Source organism: Hemiscyllium ocellatum, chromosome 7, assembly GCF_020745735.1.
Source record: "Hemiscyllium ocellatum isolate sHemOce1 chromosome 7, sHemOce1.pat.X.cur, whole genome shotgun sequence".
Lineage (NCBI taxonomy): Eukaryota > Metazoa > Chordata > Chondrichthyes > Orectolobiformes > Hemiscylliidae > Hemiscyllium > Hemiscyllium ocellatum.
Genome location: NC_083407.1, coordinates 13,718,577 through 13,734,322, shown reverse-complemented (window position 1 = coordinate 13,734,322; position 15,746 = coordinate 13,718,577). Strand labels below are relative to the sequence as shown.

Below are 15,746 nucleotides of genomic sequence, written 5' to 3'. Positions count from 1 at the left end.
TGTTAGCTGTGTCAGTCTGATAGTTCTGTCTGTGATAGCAGTTGTTCGAGTGATAGATGTGTCTGTGTATTAACTGTATCTGTGTGATAGCTGTGTCTGTGTGTTAGCTGTGTTTGTGTGACAGTTCTGTCTGTGATAGCAGTGTCTGTGTGACAGCTGTGTCTATATATTAGCTGTGTCTGTGTATTAGTTGTAACTGTGTGGTAGCTGCATCGTGTATTCGCTGTGTCTTTGTGACAGTTGGGTCAGTGTTTTCGCTGTTTCTGTGTGTTTTCTGCGTCTGTGTATTAGCTGTGTCTGTGTATTGGCTGTGTCTGTGTATTAGCTGCGTCTGTGTATTAGCTGTGTCTGTGTGATATCTGTGTCTGTGTGTCAGCTGTGTATTTGTATTAGCTGTGTCTGTGTGATAATTGTATCTATGTGATACCTCTGTCTGTGTCTTAGCTGTGTGTGTTTGATACTTGTATCTGTGTGATAGTTGTGTCTGTGTGATAGTGTGTCTGTGCATTAGCTGTGTCTGTGCATTAGCTGTGTCTGTGTATTAGCTGTGATTGTGTGTTACTTCTGTCTGTGTATTAGCTGTGCCGGTCTATTACCTGTGGCTGTGCATTAGCTGTATATGTGTATTAGCTTAATCTGTGTATTAGCTGTGTCTGTGTGATAGCTATGTCTGTGTGTTAGCTGTGTCTGTGTGATAGCTGTGTCTGTGTGATTGCTGTGTTCGTGTGTTAGCTGTGTCTGTGTGTTAGCTGTGTCTCTGTGTTAGCTTTGTCTGTGTGATACCTGTGTCTGTGTGATAATTGTGTCTGTGTGATAGCTGTGACTTTGTATTAGTTGTGTCTGTGTGTTAGCTGTGTCTGTGTATGAGCTGTCTGTGTCATAGTTGTGTCTATGTGATAGCTGTGTCTGTGTATTACTGTGTCTGTGTGTTCGTTGTGTCTGTGTGTTAGCTGTGACTGTGTTTTAACTGTGTCTGTGTATTAGCTGTGTCTTTGTATTAGTTGTGTATGTGTATTAGCTCTGTCTGTGTGATAGCTGTGCCTGTGTGATAGCTGTGTCTGTGTATTACTTGTGTATGTGTTTTAGCTGTGTCTTTGTGTGATTGCTGTGTCTGTGTATTGAATGTGTCTGTGTATTAGCTGTGTCTGTGCGATACTTGTGTCTGTGTGATAGCTGTGAGTTTGTATTAGTTGTGTCTGTGTGTTAGCTGTGCCTGTGTATGAGCTGTCTGTGTGATAGCAGTGTCTGTGTGATAGCGGTGTCGGTGTGATAGTTGTGTCTGTATATTAGTTGTGTCTGTATGATAGCTGAGTCTGCGTATTACCTGTGTCTGTGTATTAGCTGTGTCTGTGTGTTAGCTGCGTTGGTATATTCACTGTGTCTGTATTATCTGCATCTGTGTGTTAGCTGTGCCTGTGAATTAGCTGTGTTTATGTGATAGCTTTATCTGTATATTCGCTGTGTCTGTGTATTTTTCTGCCTCTGTGTGATAGCTGTGTCTGTGCATTAGCTGTGTCTGTGTATTAGCTGTATCTGTGCATTATCTGTGTCTGTGTATTAGCTGTGACTGTGTGATAGCTGTGTTTGTGTAATAGCTGTGTCTGTGTGATATCAGTGTCTGTGTTAGCTGTGTCTGTGTATTAGCTGTGTCTGTGTGATAGCTGTGTCCGTGTGATAGCTGTGTCCGTGTGATATCAGTGTCTGTGTTAGCTGTGTCTGTGTATTAGCTGTGTCTGTGTGATAGCTGTGTCCGTGTGATAGCTGTGTCTGTGTGATAGCTGTGTCTGTGTATTAGCTGTGTCTGTGTATTAGCTGTGACTGTGTGATAGCTGTGTCTGTGTGATAGCTGTGTCTGTGTGTTAGCTGTGTCTGTGCATTAGCTGTGTCTGTGTGATAGCTGTGTCTGTGTGATATCTGTGTCTGTGTGTTAGCTGTGTCTGTGCATTAGCTGTGTCTGTGTGATAGCTGTGTCTGTGTGATATCTGTGTCTGTGTGTTAGCTGTGTCTGTGCATTAGCTGTGTCTGTGTGATATCTGTGTCTGTGTGTTAGCTGTGTCTGTGTATTTGCTGTGTCTGTGTGATAGCTGTGTCCGTGTGATAGCTGTGTCTGTGTATTAGCTGTGTCTGTGTATTAGCTGTGACTGTGTGATAGCTGTGTCCGTGTGATAGCTGTGTCTGTGTGTTAGCTGTGTCTGTGTGATAGCTGTGTCTGTGTGTGACTTCTGTCTGTGTATTAGCTGTGCCGGTCTGTTATCTGTGGCTGTGCATTAGCTGTATCTGTGTATTAGCTGTGTCTGTGTGATAGCTGTGTCTGTGTGATTGCTGTGTTTGTATTAGCTGTGTCTGTGTGATAGTTGTGTCTGTGTGATAGCAGTGACTGTGTATTAGCTGTGTCTGTGTGATAGCTATATCTGTGTGTTAGCTGTGTCTGTATGATAGCTGTGTCTGTGTGATTGCTGTGTTTGTATTAGCTGTGTCTGTGTGATAGTTGTGTCTGTGTGATAGCTGTGACTTTGTATTAGTTGTGTCTGCGTGTTAGCTGTGCCTGTGTATGAGCTGTGTATGTGTGATAGCTGTGTCTGTGTATTAGCTGTGTCTGTGCGTTAGTTGTGTCTGTGTGTTAGCTGTGACTGTGTTTTAACTGTGTCTGTGTATTAGCTGTGTCTTTGTATTAATTGTGTCTGTGTATTAACTGTGTCTGTGTGTTAGCTGTGTCCGCGTATTAGCTGTGTCTGTGTGTTACTTCTGTCTGTGTATTAGCTGTGCCGGTCTGTTATCTGTGGCTGTGCATTAGCTGTATCTATGTATTAGCTGTGTCTGTGTGATAGCTATGTCTGTGTGTTTGCTGTGTCTGTGTGATAGCTGTGTCTGTATGATTGCTGTGTTTGTGTGATAGCTATGTCTGTGTGATACCTGTGTCTGTGTGATAGCTGTGACTTTGTATTAGTTGTGTCTGTGTGATAGCTATGCCTGCGTATGAGCTGTGTCTGTGTGATGGCTGTGTCTGTGTATTAGCTGTGGCTGTGTGTTAGTTGTGTCTGTGTGTTAGCTGTGACTCTGTTTTAACTGTGTCTGTGTATTAGCTGTGTCTTTGTATTAGTTGTGTCTGTGTATTAGCTGTGTCTGCGTGATCACTGTTGCTGCATATTAATTATGTCTGTGTGATAGCTGTGCCTGTGTGATAGCTGTGTCTGTGTATTGAATGTGTCTGTGTATTAGCTGTGTCTGTGCGATAGTTGTGTCTGTGTCTTAGTTGTGTCTGCGTATTAACTGTGTCTGTGTGATAGCTGTGACTTTGTATTAGTTGTGTCTGTGTGTTAGCTGTGCCTGTGTATTAGCTGTGACAGTGTGATAGCTGTGTCGGTTTATTAGCTGTGTCTGTGTTTTAACTGTGTCTGTGTATTAGCTGCGTCTGTATATTCGCTGTGTCTGTGTGATAGCTGTGTCTGTGTATTAGCTGTGTCTGTGTGTAAGTTGTGTCTGTGTGTTAGCTATGACTGTGTTTTAACTGTGTCTGTGTATTAGCTCTCTCTTTGTGATAGCTGTGTCTGCGTATTAGCTGTGTCTGTGTCATAGCTGTTTTTGTGTGATAGCTGTGTCAGTGTATTATCTGTGTCTGTGTGTTAGCTGTGTCTGTGTGATAGCTATGTCTGTATATTAATTGTGTCTGTGAGATAGCTGTGTCTGTTTGATAGCTGTATCCGTGTATTAGTTGTGTCTGTGTGATAGTTGTGTCTGTGTATTAACTGTGTCTGTGTGATAGCTGTGTTTGTGTATTAGTTGTGTATGTGTTTTAGCTGTGTCTCTGTGATAGCTGTGTCTGTGTATTAGCTGTGTCTGTGTAATAGTTGTGTTTGGCTTATGCCCGAAACGTCGAATTTCCTGTTCCTTGGATGCTGCCTGACCTGCTGCGCTTTTCCAGCAATGCATTTTCAGCTCTGATAGCTGTGTTTGTGTGAAAGCTGTGCCTGTGTGATAGCTGCGTCTGTTATTAGTTGTGTCTGTGTTTTAGCTGTGTTCGTGTGATAGCTGTGTCAGTGTATTAGCTGTGTCTGTATGATACCTGTGTCTGTTATTAGTTGTGTCTGTGTGAAACCTGTGTCTGTGTGATAGCTGTGCCTATGTGATAGCTGTGTCTGTGTCTTAGTTGTGTCTGTGTTTTAGCTGTGTCTGTTTGATAGCTGTGTCTGTATAATAGCTGTGTCTGTGTATTAGCTGTGTCTGTATAATAGCTGTGTCTGTGTATTAGCTGTGTCTGTGTGATACCTGTGTCTGTTATTAGTTGTGTCTGTGTGATACCTGTGTCTGTGTGATAGCTGTGCCTATGTGATAGCTGTGTCTGTGTCTTAGTTGTGTCTGTGTTTTAGCTGTGTCTGTTTGATAGCTGTGTCTGTATAATAGCTGTGTCTGTGTGATAGCTGTGTCTGTGTGATAGCTGTGTCTGTGTACTGGCTGTGTCTGTGTGATACCTGTGTCTGTGTGATAGATGTGTCTGTGTGATTGCTGTGTCTATGTATTAGCTGTGTCTGTGTGATACCTGTGTCTGTGTTAAATATAACATGGAGGTGCTGGTGTTGGACTGAAGTTCACAAAGTTAAAAATCGCACAACACCAGGTTTTAGTCCAATAGATTTATTTGTAACCTTAGCTTTCAGATTCCGCGCTCATTTCTCAGACACAGAATTTATAGTAAAACATCAAAAGGTCATACAACTTTCATGAATGTATTGAACAAACCTAGGTGGCTATTAAGTCTTTAATCAGTTAAAAAACAGTTTTCGATCGATTAATATGTATATCCCTGCTCCTAGGTAACTTCAGTTTATTCAGAATAAAGATGACACCTTAGACCATAAGACATAGGAGTGGAAGTAAGGCCATTCGGCCCATCGAGTCCACTCTGCCATTCAATCATGGCTGATGGGCGTTTCAATCCCACTTATCGCATTCTCCCCGTAGACATTAACTCCTTGCAAGATCAAGAATTTATCAATTTCTGACTTGTAGACATTTAGTGTCCCGGCCTCCACTGCACTCCATGGCAATGAATTCCACAGGCCAAAGGTTTGTGTATTAGCTGTGACTGTGAGATAGCTGTGTCTGAGTGTTAGATATGTCTATATCTGTGAGATAGCTGTGTCTGTGTGTTAGATGTGTCTATATCTGTGTGATAGCTGTGTCTGTGTGAAAGCTGTGTTCCTGATGAAGGGCTTATGCCCGAAACGTCGAATTTCCTATTCCTTGGATACTGCCTGACTTGTTGTGCTTTAACCAGCAACACATTTTCATCTGTGTTAGATGTGTCTATATCTGTGTGATAGCTGTGTTGTGAGATAGCTGTGTCTGTGTGTTCGATGTGTCTATATCTGTGAGATAGCTGTGTCTGTGTGTTACATGTGTCTATATCTGTGAGATAGCTGTGTCTGTGAGATAGCTGTGTCTGTGTGTTACATGTGTCTATATCTGTGAGATAGCTGTGTCTGTGAGATAGCTGTGTCTGTGTGTTACATGTGTCTATATCTGTGAGATAGCTGTGTCTGTGAGATAGCTGTGTCTGTGTGTTACATGTGTCTATATCTGTGTGATAGCTGTGTCGTGAGATAGCTGTGTCTGTGTGTTCGATGTGTCTATATCTGTGTGATAGCTGTGTCTGTGTGTTAGATGTGTCTGTGTCTGTGTGTTAACTGTGCCTCTGTGTGAGATATTTATATATGTTTGCTGTTTCTATGTGTTTGCTGCAAATTAGGAATGTACATCTTATGGTAAAAAAGCACATTTAGTGGATCAGGACAGTTTCCAAGTACAATATGCTGTGGATCCAACCACAGGTCTGGCTGTTTTGGATCTGATAATGTGAGGTGAGGCTGGTTTAATAAATGATGTTAAAGTAAAAGATCTGCTGGGGAGCAGTGACCAAAACATGTTAGAATATAGTTTTCAGTCTAAGAGGGAGGAATTTGGCACAGAAACAATTGCACAGAGCTAAAGTAAGAATAATTACAAGAAATGCAAAGCTAGCTGTACTGGACTGGGATAGGCATTTTGCAGTAAAACACTTGAGAACATGGCAGACAATTAAGAAAATAGTTCAAGACTCACAGCAATGATATGTCTCACTGAACAGAAAGGAGTCTAGGAATGTGGTAATCCAACTATGGTTAATCAGGGCAGTAAAGGATGGCATCAGATTGAAAGATGTAATATACAATGTAGTAAATAGTAGGGGTAAGCCCAAGGATTGGGCAAGTTTTAAAAACCAATAAAAGGTGACCAAAAAAAAATGAGGGAAATAAACTTTGAGGATAAACTTGCAAGCAATGAGGTGGCATGATGGTCAGTAGTTAGCACTGCTGCCTCACAGCGCCAGGGACCTGGGTTCAATTCCCGTATCGGCTGACTGTCTGTGTGGAGTTTGCATGTTCTCCCCGTGTCTGCATGGGTTTCCTCCCACAATCCAGAGATGTGCAGATCAGGTGAATTGGCCAGACTACATTGCCCATAGTGTTAGTGCATTAATCAGGGGTAAATGTAGGGGAATGGGTCTGGGTGGGTTGCTGTTTGGAGGGTCCGTGTGGTGCCAAAGGGCCTGTTTCCACACTTTAAGTCATCTAATCAATATCAAGATGAACAGCAAGAACGTCTTTGGAGAAGCCAAAGTGAACATAGGCCCCTTAGAGAAGGAGGTGGGGAAATAATAGTAGGGAACCCAGAAATGGCAGAGGAGTTGAATAAATACTTTGCATCAGTCTTCACAGTAGAAAACACTAACGGCATCCTGAGATTAGGAAATGTTCCAAGAGCAAAAGGAGGAGAGGAAGTAAATACAATAACGTGCAAGGGAAACTAACGGGGCTGAAGACCATTACTTTCCCTCGGCCTGATGGGATGCATTCTGGGATACAAAAGGAGGTATCAACAGAGATACTGGATACGCTGGTAGTAATCTTCCAGGTTCCCCTAGATTCTGTAAAAGTCTTAGGGGATAGGAAAACTGCCAATGTAACCCATTTATTTTGAAAAGAGGAGACTGAAAACAGGTAACTACAGGTCACTTGACTTAATGTTTATATTGGGAAAATGTGAATCTATTATGAGGCAGAACGTTTACAAGTGCAGAATATGATCAAGCCAAGTCAGCATGGCTACATGGACAGCAAATTATACCTGACAAATATACAGGAATTCTTTGAGGTGGTAACAAAGGCAGGATAAATAAAGGGGAAGTAATGGATGCAATATACTTGGGTTTCAGAAGCCCAAGGATTTGGGACTATGACATTAGCATTGATAGAAGATTGGCTCATTAACAGAAGGCAGAGAGTGGGAATAAGAGGAGTGTTTTCGGGATGACAACCTGAAATGTGTGGTGTGCAGCAGAGGTAAGTGCTGGGACCACAACAATGAGTGACTTGAATAAGGACAGTGAATGTATTATAACCAAATGTGAGGATGACACAAAACTGGGTGGGAAGGCAAGTGGTGAGAAGCCTACAGAGGAATAAAGATAAGCTGGGTGGGCAGAAAATTGGCAGATGGGACAGCATGGTGGCTCAACGGTTAGCGCTACAGTCTCACAGCACCAGGAACCCGGGTTCAATTCCAGCCTCAGGCAACTGTCTGTGTGGAGTTTGTACATTCTCCCCGTGTCTGCTTGAGTTTCCTCCGTGTGTTCCGGTTTCCTCCAATGCAAAAATGTGCAGATCAGGTGAATTGGCCATGCTAAATTGCTCTTAGTGTCAGGTGCATTTGTTGTAGATTATAAGTATTGAAATCTCAATAGGTATGAGATGATACATTTTGGGAGGTCTGATAAGGGAAGGATACACATAATGAATACTAGGTCACCAGGGAGTACTGAAGAACAAAGGAATCTTGGTGTACAAATCCATAGATCTCTGAAGGTTAGTATAGGTAAAGGGTGGGAAAAGAAGGCAAATGGGTTGCTGGCCTTCATTAGCTGTTACATAGAAACTAGAAGCAAGGAAGTTTGTTGCAACTTTATAAGATGCTGACTAGGCCATGGATGGAATACTGTGTGCAGTTCTGGTTACCACACTATCAGAAGGAAAGGGTGCAGGGGAGATTCACCAGGATGTTGTCTGGGATGGAACGTCTCAGTTATGAGAAGAGACTGGATCAGGCTGGGTTTGTTTTCATTGGAGCAGAGAAGGCTGAGGGGAGGATTAATTGAAGTAGTCAGAATTATGAGGGGCACAAACGGGGTAGATTGGAAGAATCTCTTCCTCATGGCAGACATGTCTAAGAGCAGAGGGCATATGTTTAAGGTGAGGAGTAACTGGTTTAGAAGGGGATCTGAGGAAAGAGTTTTCACCCAGAGATTGGTAGAAATGTGGAATGTGCTGCCTAAGAGAGTGCTGGGGGCAGGTATTCTCACAATATTTAAGAAACATCTGCTTAAAATGACAGGGCATAGTGGGCTGTGGACCAAGAGCAGGTAAGTGGGGTTGGTGTCATTTGATGTGTGTTGGCCAGCACAGACATGGTGGGCCAAATGGCCTGTCTCTATGCTATATAACTCTCTCTCTCTCTCTCTCTGTATATGAATCAAGGTCAGTGGGTAATAAGGAAGGCAAATGGACTGTTGGCCTTTATTTCAAAGAGAATGGAATATAAATGTAGGGGGACTTTGCTAAAGCCTCAAATAGCACTAATCACACCACAGATGGAATAATGTGATGAAATAATTGGTCCTCCCACCCAAGGGAAGATATACTGTCATTGGAGGCAGGCCAGAGAAGGTTCACTTGGCTGATACGAGGTAAGGAGAGTCAGATGTGAAATATAGAACGGACCAAAGGACCTGTTTCTGTGCTGTACATCTTGAGGACTCAGACTGTAAGAGATGGCCAAATTGCAACATGCAGGATTCTTAGGGGATTTAGCTGAATGTGTTGGCACAGGCTTGGAGGGTCAAAAGGCCTCTTCCTGTGCTGTATTGTTCTTTGTTCAACACTTTGCTGTAGGTGGTGGGGAGGGGATTGTCCCAGAACGGGTAAGGATGGCAGATTGTTCTTCTGACAATTGATGACACTTCCATGGCATTTAATTCCAGACATATTTATTCTATTGGTTCATAGAACCTGGGTACCACAGGCTGGGCCAGCATTTGTTGACCGTCCTTGAGAAGGTGGTGGTGAACGGCCATCTTGAACTGCTGCAGTCCTTGGTCAGGGTAACGGAGTTAACAGAGTCTAAAATTCCACCAATTCTAGGTTGGGAATTGAACCCACAATATAATACTGGATTACTAACCCTTTGACTCGATCACTCTGGCACCATCTTCCTTCCTGTTTGTGAAGTATGGGGAGATGATGATGTAGTGCCATTATCACTGGGTTAGTAAGCCAACAGCAGCTATATAAAGGTTCTGGACACTCAGGTTCAAATCTGATGACAGCAGGTAGCTGGAATTTGAATTCAGTAAAAATCTGGATGTAAAAGCTCCTCCAATGGTTTCTGATGTTTAACAGCCCATCTCTTTCACTCATGTTCATTCAGGGAGGTATATCTGCCACCCTTACCTGGCTTAGCCAACAGCCGTTGACTCCTAGCTGCCCTCTGAAATGGCCATAGCAGGCCACTCAGATCAAGGGTCAATTGGGGATGGACAATAAATGCTGGACCAGCCAGTGACATGCATATCCTGTGAATGACTAAAGAAGAAACTTAATTAAGACTTCCAAAGAGACATTTGGGCTTTCTGTGCTGTTTGATTCTCTGGTAGTAATTGGAACACCTCTCCTGTTTCCTGTCTTCCTCCCTGCAGTGGGCCGAGTTTTTGCTGTTTGCTTGCCTTCTATTCGCTGTCTCCATCATTTTCTCCATCATGGCTTACTTCTACACCTACGTGACATCAGAGCAACTGGCCAAGCAAGAGGAGGAGAAGGAAGAGGAGGTTCCTCCACTGTATCAGGATATCTCTCTCAGCTCAGTTAACAAGCAGGCAAAGATGTAGAACACCATCAACCCTCCACAGCTGATCATCTTCTTAACTTGCTGTTTCCTGTCTTATTTACAGGATACATTCTGTCTCCATGTAGATATGCCCCAGGATCTTTAATCAGATGTGGATTCAGAGTAATGCATTCATTATTTTTCTTACTTTGAACATTCTGGAGGTAGAGGGGAAATCAAGGAATTTATTTTTCCCCTCCCCCACTCCCCAATGTTCTTGCTTCCCTCCAATACTGCTGATGGGCTCTCTAACCCTCAGATACGACTAAAGGGCACTTCAGAGAGTAGGTCAGAGTTAACAATGAGTTGCTTTGTGACTGGAGTCACATAGAGACCAGCGCATGAGCAGCTCTCCTTTGTAGTTAAACTAGTTTGATTAGAACGGCCACCTTCACTGATATAAGTTTACCAATTCCAAATTCTTCAGTTCAGAATCCTCAAACTGCCATGGGGGGTGCAGGGTAGGTGGGAGATAATTTACACAAATGTTTTCTGGCCTATGCGGTTCACTATGCTGCCCAAACGTACTCACATAATATGGGCATCGATGCCTAGTCGAATATTTATTTCCCATCCCTAATTTCCAAGAGTGCACTTAAGAGTCAACCACATTTCTGTGGGTCTGGAGTCAAATATAGGCCAGACCAGGTAAGAATGGAAAATTTCAGATGGTTCTTAAGACAAATGACAATGACCAAATATTCACTATTAAGCCAGCTTTCTTTTAATTCAATTTATATTTAAAATTGGAATGCTAACATTACCAACTACCAGAGCATTTGGTGTGGGGTTCTGGATTTTTAGCCCAAAGATATTACCACGACACGACCTGCTCCTGTCCAACTTCAATTTAAAATTATTCGGGGAACCAGCTTCTGCCACCATTTCAGGCAAAGCATTCCAGCTCCCAACAACTTACTAGGTAAAAACACTTCTCTCCATCTCTCCTTCAGATCTTCTTTTGTCCCCAGTGATTGGTAAATGTCAGACTAGATGAGCTTCAGCAGAGTCCAAGATAGGGACGTTTTGCATTCCTTTGTTTTGTACAGTTGTACCAATCATTCAGTGATATTGGTCAGACAATAATTGACATTCTTTAATGGAAAATTAGACTTTAGATGGACAATTGGCAACTGAGAGGGTCTTCAAGCACAGCTCGTCCGTAAGATTGCTGCAGTCTTACTGACAGCAAGAGATCGTGTACCTTCAATCGTAGTGGATGGCAAGGGTCAGCAGTCTAAAACATTGCTCTCTTAAAAGGTTCATGCATATCATAACAGCAAAGGAACAGCAGGAAAAGGGAAGGGCAAGTAGCTGTTGGGGTCCCCACTTCAGAGTTTTACTCGCTGCCGAATACTGCATGCGTACAAAAGGTCTGGAAGATGTTAGAATGTCATTTGAGGGAGGGAGGGGTTGTAGGCACCATGGTTCACCATGTAGATATGCCCCAGGATCTTTAATCAGGAGTGGATTCAGAAAATAATGCGTACATTATTTTCCTTACTTTGAACATTGTGGGGTAGAGGAGAAATCAAGGAACTTACTTTTCCCCTCCCCCACTCCCCGATGAATCTTGCCAATGTTCTTGCTTCCCTCCAATCAGTGGGCATTCTGTGCCAGATGCTGGAATGACATCAGCAATTCAGACAAGTATCTCCTCCCTCCAGCAGGGAAATTACTGGCATGCATGATGACTCCTTCACATTCCACATTCTGATCTACCTCCTCGGTAATCTTCTCTCATAAGGATCTATCTACCTCTGTCTTTAAAATATTCAGTGAGCCCCACCTCCATTTCCTCTCTGAGGCAGAGAGTTCTAAACATGCACAAGCGTTCCCATAAGGGCGACTCCGGGTTTTGAAATAATTTCTCTGTTAGCCCCCACCCCATGAGCTCCTCCCATTTTTAGTGGGAGCCCCAGAAAGGTTTCCATTTATTCTCAGTGCATTTTTTTTTTCTTTTAAAGAACTCCAATACATCGGTTAAACAGGATTTCTCTTTTGTAAAACTATGCCAACATCTCCCAACTATCTTCAGTTTAGCAATGTGCTCTTCTATAACCTCCTAACAGCTTCCCGATGACATATGGCATGCTAACAGACCTATAGTTTCCTGTTTTCTGCTGCACACTCCTCTTGAACCGGGAAGGGAGTTAGATTTGCCATCTCTCTTGAAATATTGGAAAATTCACATCAACACATCCACTACTTCATTAGCCACCTCTTTAAACACCCTAGGATGAAATCCAACTGGACCAGGAGACTTGACAACCACAGCTCCGTCAGTTTGGTCAGTACTACTTCCCTCATCATTGTACTTTCAGCAACTTTCACTGAAATGTTTTCTTTTTATCTTCTACAGTGAAGATAAAAGCAAAAATGTGTGCTCATTTTATCACCATTTTCTGATTATCGACAATTAACTGTCCACTCTCACTGTCCAGAAGACCAACACATATTTTTACTTGTTGTAAATCTGCAGGAACCCTTCCTATCCATTTTTATACTTCTAGTTAGATTCCGCTTCAATTTTTTTTCCTAATTAATCTTTTAGCCATTATTTACATTTTGTTTATATTCTGTTGAATTATCTAACCTGCCACTCTTCTTTATGCAATGATTAGCTTTTTGCTTAAGTTTGGTGCTTTGCTTAATGTCATTAATTCACTACAGAAATGAGCGCCCCTCCCTCCTACTGCCAAATTATGTATACAATAGGAATATAGTTATTCTGGGATATTCCCATTAATGTCCTATGCTGCTTCTTTATTCATCTAACCCTAAGCATAAAATCCTATTTCACATCAGCTAGCAGAACTTTCATGCCTATATCATCTTTAAGTTTAAAATGCTGTCTTAGCCCCACACTTCTCATTTTCAAATTGAATGTAAAATTGAATCATGCTGCTATCAAATGGTGCTTTTACTCTGAGGGAATTAATCCTGTCTCCTTACATATTACAGTCAGTTCCGCTATAACGTGTATTTCTTCCACGTGAATTGGCTATAGCGCAGTTGAAGGATTTAAAGCATTATTTGTAGAATATGAGCTTCTTTACCTGTGTTGGGTATAACCAGTTTTGGTCCCATTAGTTTAAGTGTTGCTGCTATTACACAAATTTCATATAACGCAGGATCACATGGAACAGAACTATTGCGTTATATCAGAACAGACTGTATAGGGTGTGCTGGTTGGTCCCAAGTTGTGCTGCTTAAGAAAGTATCCCAAAAGCAAACCGTGAATTTTTAATTCGGACCACCATTGCTAATCTGAGTTTAACAGTTGATATATAAATTAAAGTGAACAGTGATTATTTTTGTTCCTTCATCACAAACATCTTTCTTCTCATATACTTTGTTCTAAATTGTAATTACTGTTAGGATGCCTGTATACTGTACCCCATTAGTGCCTTTGTTCCCCTGTTATTCCTCATCTCCACGCAAACTGATTCGGTATCCTGCTCTGCTGAACCAAGGACACTAAGTATTGTGCCAATGCCATCTTTGATTAACAGTGTTACCCCTCTACCTTTATCTAATTTCCTCTTCCTCTTGCCAAACACCCCTCAGTATTCAGGGCCCGTTCTTGTCATGAGTCAGTGACATTTCTATAATGGCTATCAGGTCATAGTTATTTATTGCAATGCTTGCTATCAGTTTGCCAAGCATATTCAGATACAGGGCCTTTTGTTTTGTCTTTTAACTGTCTTTATAACATTTGCTCTTAACTAATCCTCATTTCCTATACTATTTTGGACTGCTTCCTTGACTTGAACCCTTGATCTGCTACGTGGAAGTGCGTACTGCAGATGCTGGAGATTAGAGTCAAGGTTAGAGTGGTGCTGGAAAAGCACAGCAGGTCAGGCAGCATCCGAGGAAGGGCTTATGCCCAAAATGTCGATTTTCCAGTTCCTCAGATGCTGCCTGACCTGCTGTGCTTTTCCAGCATCACTCTAATCTTGACTTTGATCTGCTACATCTACCCATACTAGACTCCTTACTCCTTTTCGGTTTAAAGTAACTCTACTTTCCAACTTATGGTTTGAGAGAATATTGTGCATCATGGTTCAGGTACAGACCATCCCAACGGTACAGGCTCCACTTTCACCAGGCCTGATTTCCGTGTCCCACAAACCAGAACCAACTTCTCCTCCAGAAGGGCTTTGATCTATTTATCCAATTTGCTAATGTTAGTGCCCTCTGGTAATAATCATTACCAATGAGGTTCTGTTCTTCAATTTGATGTCCATTTCCTCACATTCTTGAAGCAAATCCATTTTCATGTCCTGCCCTTGACATTTAGTGTCAGAGAGATCACCAACAAATTCAGCCCATTGTTTCAGCCCTGGTCAAAAGAAACCATTTAACTATTCTAATCTCATGTTCCAGCACTTGGCCCATAGTCTTGCATACCATAGCATTGCAAGTGCACAGCTAAGTACTTCTTAATTGTTGTGATGGATTTTCCCTGCACCACCCTTACAAATAGTAAGTTCCAGATTCCAGCTTGTGCTTAACTGACTGCCACAACTGGATCCTCTGCCTCCCATTGTAAGTTCCTGAGACCTGGCACCAGGCAAGCAGCACGGCTCTCTAGGACCGATCCTCTGGTCTACATAGGACAGTGTCTATACCCCTCACTATACTATCCCTTGCTCCCACTAATTTCTTGATGCTGTCCCCACTTGAATGGCATCCTGTACCATGGTGCCATGTTAGCTAGCTCATTCACTCTGCAGCCTCCAGTCTCGTCCACGCAAGTTTAAAGAACCTCAAACCTGATAGACAGTGGCAGAGCCTTCTACGCCTGCAGTGCTACCTTCTGAATCCCTTTACCTGCCTCACTTGCAGTCACACATTCCTGTCTCTGACCACTGAGCAAATCAGACCCAATCCTAAATGAGGCAAAAGCAAAAATTGCTGGTGAAACTCAACAGGTTTGTGGGAAGAAAGCAGCATTAACCTTTCTAGTCTGGTGACTCTTCATCAGAATCTAAATCCTAAATGATGTCCCTGCCTCCTAGTCCAGAGAAACCCCAGTAGTTTTGCCCCTTCCCTGAATGCCGCGATGACTGTAGTTTGTCACCAGCTCATAAAGCTCTGAGCAGAAGCTGCTGGAGGTGTCAATACTTACTGCAGATGTGTCACAGAGGAGGTATAAGGGCAAAGAACTATTAACACAGTTATAGAGGGGAGACCTCACATGGAGCATTGTGTCCAGTTCTAGTCTCCTTACTGAGGGAGAGACATACCTGATTTATTGGGAGGGCAACATAAAGCTGTAAATAAAGAGTAAATAAGGCTGTTTCTTGGTGTAATGGGATCATTGTAGAGGAAGTGATTGAATAGACTACGTTTATGTTCTCTGGTGTTCAGAAAAATTGAAGGAATCTATTGAACCATAAAGCTCTTAAAGGATCAATGCTGAAAAAATGTTTGGGGAAACTAAAACATAAGGTCACAACCTCAGATTAAGTGGTTAAAAAAAAGCTTTTTAAATAGGATGGCACACGATGCACAGCTGTGAAATAGGCCATTTGGCCTAACCAGTCCATGCTGATATCTTTGCATCACTTGCTAAAGTTCCCTCTATTCCCATCTCACCTCTTGTGCTTGTCTGCCTTCCCTTTCAATGCATCAATACTTCTCACTTTCCCCTTGTAGCAGATTCCACATTCTCACCATTTTCCAGGTAAAGAGATTTCTCCTGAATTTAAGACAGACATTTCTTCGCTGGGAAAAGTGTGGATCATTGAAATTCTCTACTCCAA

At 42.4% G+C, this 15,746-nt stretch overlaps 1 protein-coding gene across 1 annotated transcript in view; it reads left to right on the top strand.

Moving 5' to 3' along the window:
• slc15a2 (solute carrier family 15 member 2) overlaps positions 1-9,976 on the top strand; it is a 119,617-nt gene extending 109,641 nt beyond the window's left edge. Inside the window, exon 23 of the mRNA XM_060827732.1 lies at positions 9,788-9,976. Within this exon, the coding sequence (XP_060683715.1) occupies positions 9,788-9,976 (189 nt within the window). The remainder of the gene's footprint in view (positions 1-9,787) is intronic.
• The last annotated feature ends 5,770 nt before the right edge of the window (positions 9,977-15,746 follow it).